The 2,381-nt window shown below is 47.4% G+C and overlaps 1 protein-coding gene across 1 annotated transcript in view; it reads left to right on the top strand.

The window, feature by feature from the left end:
• Window positions 1-1,005: 1,005 nt before the first annotated feature.
• Window positions 1,006-2,381, top strand: part of FKBP6 (FK506 binding protein 6, 36kDa) — a gene marked incomplete at its 5' end in the record, with an annotated part of 6,927 nt that continues 5,551 nt past the window's right edge. Inside the window, 2 exons of the mRNA XM_009587988.1 lie at window positions 1,006-1,095; window positions 1,596-1,798. Coding sequence (XP_009586283.1) covers window positions 1,006-1,095; window positions 1,596-1,798 — 293 coding nt within the window. The remainder of the gene's footprint in view (window positions 1,096-1,595; window positions 1,799-2,381) is intronic.

Below are 2,381 nucleotides of genomic sequence, written 5' to 3' on the forward strand. Positions count from 1 at the left end.
AAATGGCGATTGTTAAATTTAATCTGTGGTTAGCAGGACTAAGAAAACCTAAAATCCTTGGAAGCGTAGACTGAAATCAGGGTCTTGTGCTTCTCTGTGTCAGTTACATCTCAGTGCAAGGTCCTTGCTCTGGTCTGTGTGGCTGGGCCTGAAGTGTGTGCTGGGGGAAATGGAGAGGACAGAACCTGTTGTAAGATTCCCTGAACCTCTAATGCTGAGGTGCTCGTGGCTGGCAAATCTGAGTGCTTCAGCATGAGATCAGAACAAGAACTTAAAGAGTGCTTGTATTATACAGTCGTATTCTTTCTGTTTCAGAGACTGCTTTCCCTTATCAGTATTTTAGCACTTGGGGTACTCTGTTTAAGGTCTTGTGGCTGGCAGATTAAGTGAAAGGGCATCCTGACCTTGAGAAAAGCAGGATTTCCAGGTCCCACCTGTGCTCCCAGTTCAGAGAAGTAGTTTGAAGCTGAAAGTGGTTCCCGAAGTGCAAGGGCCTGGTGCTGTGTCAAGAGAAGCACCTTACAGTGGGTTTTCTAATTGAGTGAGAACTGGAGTTACCCGTACAGCTCCCCGGGGAGTGACTGAGCTTGGAGGGGTGCATTTCACCCTTTGTTTCTCTTTCTAGGGCTCCAGCTTTGGCTGGGAAAGGCTTTATTATGTATTTCTGCAGGTAGTAGGGGCTGAAGTTTCCATTCCAGTTCTTAGAAACACAAAATCACATCTCTTGATTAGAAAAGCATCAACACTGAAGCAGCTGTTTTATCTGGCATTGATGTTAAAATACAATCAACACCACTTGGCTACTTGGATGTGACCAGGTTTTTGGTATAAAGATAAGGTAGTTTGTGCTGCCTCTGCTGTCCTACAGCAGAAGGAAGGAGGAAAAGTGGGATAAAAGGGTGATGTTGCAAAACGAACTCCTGGTGTGGTTCCGATGGTACTGTTACTGGATATGAAATTAAACTCTTGCTTTCTTCTTCCTGCTCCTCACTTTGGGCTGCACAGTGAAGTACTCCGGGTACCTGGAACACTGGGATAAGCCCTTCTGTACGAACTGCTACAGCAAATCTCCTAGGCTGATGAAACTCGGAAAAGGTAGGTTTGAGCTGAAAAGTTTGTCCTGAGACTCGGGGTTATAAAGACCAGCCCATTAAGACATGTCAGTTTAAACACTGTTTAGTATCTTTAGGTTATTTGAAATGTTCAAAATGTGTTAATGGAGTCCAAAAGGCTCCTGCTTCACACAGGTGGTGGTCAGTCTGGAACTGATCACTCTCTGCCCCTCTTGACTGTGGGAGTGAGCAGTAGTGCCCGTGCTGTTCGTGGCAGTGGGGGTGCTTGTCACCTGCCCTGAAGCAGCTGCTTGTCTTGGTGTTTTAAATCATCTGAGAGGAGATGTCGCTGTTTACTGTGTGCTTGGTCCCTCAGCAGACTGCCTTGATAAGCCATAACAGGGGCAGTTGACCATTGTAGTTGCTGAGATATGAGCTACCAAGGATTCTTTTCCTCCAGGCTTTAGGAGAAATTGTTGTTTGGAGTCTAAGGGGATTTCCAGGTTTGTGATTCTCATGACCTTCTGTTTCTTCTTGTGACAGACATTACGCTGGGGGGCCTGGAAATTGGCCTGCTGACGATGAAGAAGGGAGAGGTGGCAAGATTTGTCTTCACACCAGATTACGCCTATGGGCGGCAGGGCTGTCCTCCTCTCATTCCCCCAAATGCCATGGTCTTGTTCGAAGTGGAGGTGCTGGACTTCCTAGACTCGGATGAATCTGACACATTCTTTGAGTTGACTGCTGTAAGTTGCCTTAATAAGGTTTGAGACCTAAATCTGGAGACTAAACCTTTGCTGTCTTTCCTTCCAGTTGCTGTTGCTCGGGTATCATGTTTAGCTTAATTACAGGTGCAGTTATCCAGACCCTGGGCTGCTAGCTCCACTCTGATACAAATACATGCCCTCTAACGCTGCCCCTGCACGCCTTGCTCTGTTTGCACTCCTGTGCAGAGGGAGAAGCTGGGTGCTGCGTTTGTTTGCTCCCGCGCGCTGGAGTCAGTGGAACGACTTCCATTTATTTTTAGCTTTACAAGAAACCTCATGGTTTCACTAGAGGGCACCAGCTTCCAGGAATTTCTCTGAAGGAACAGTAATGAGCTGTCTGTAAAAAAAAATCCTTGTTCAGTCCGCAGTGTTCAAGTGCCCCCCCGCCTCCAGGTCCCCCCCTTTGTCTCTGCTTCTTGGCAGCTCTCCCAAGTGCTCCCTCACTGTTCGCTTTCCTCCCTGGTGAGTTACAGTGTTATTGTTAATTCCCCCTTTTCATGTAAAAGGCTTTGGGCTGTGGTTGTGGGTCAGTGAGTGAGGCACAGGCAGCAGCACTGGTGGG

The sequence above is a fragment of the Fulmarus glacialis genome, unplaced genomic scaffold (genome assembly GCF_000690835.1).
Source record: "Fulmarus glacialis isolate BGI_N327 unplaced genomic scaffold, ASM69083v1 scaffold26071, whole genome shotgun sequence".
NCBI lineage: Eukaryota > Metazoa > Chordata > Aves > Procellariiformes > Procellariidae > Fulmarus > Fulmarus glacialis.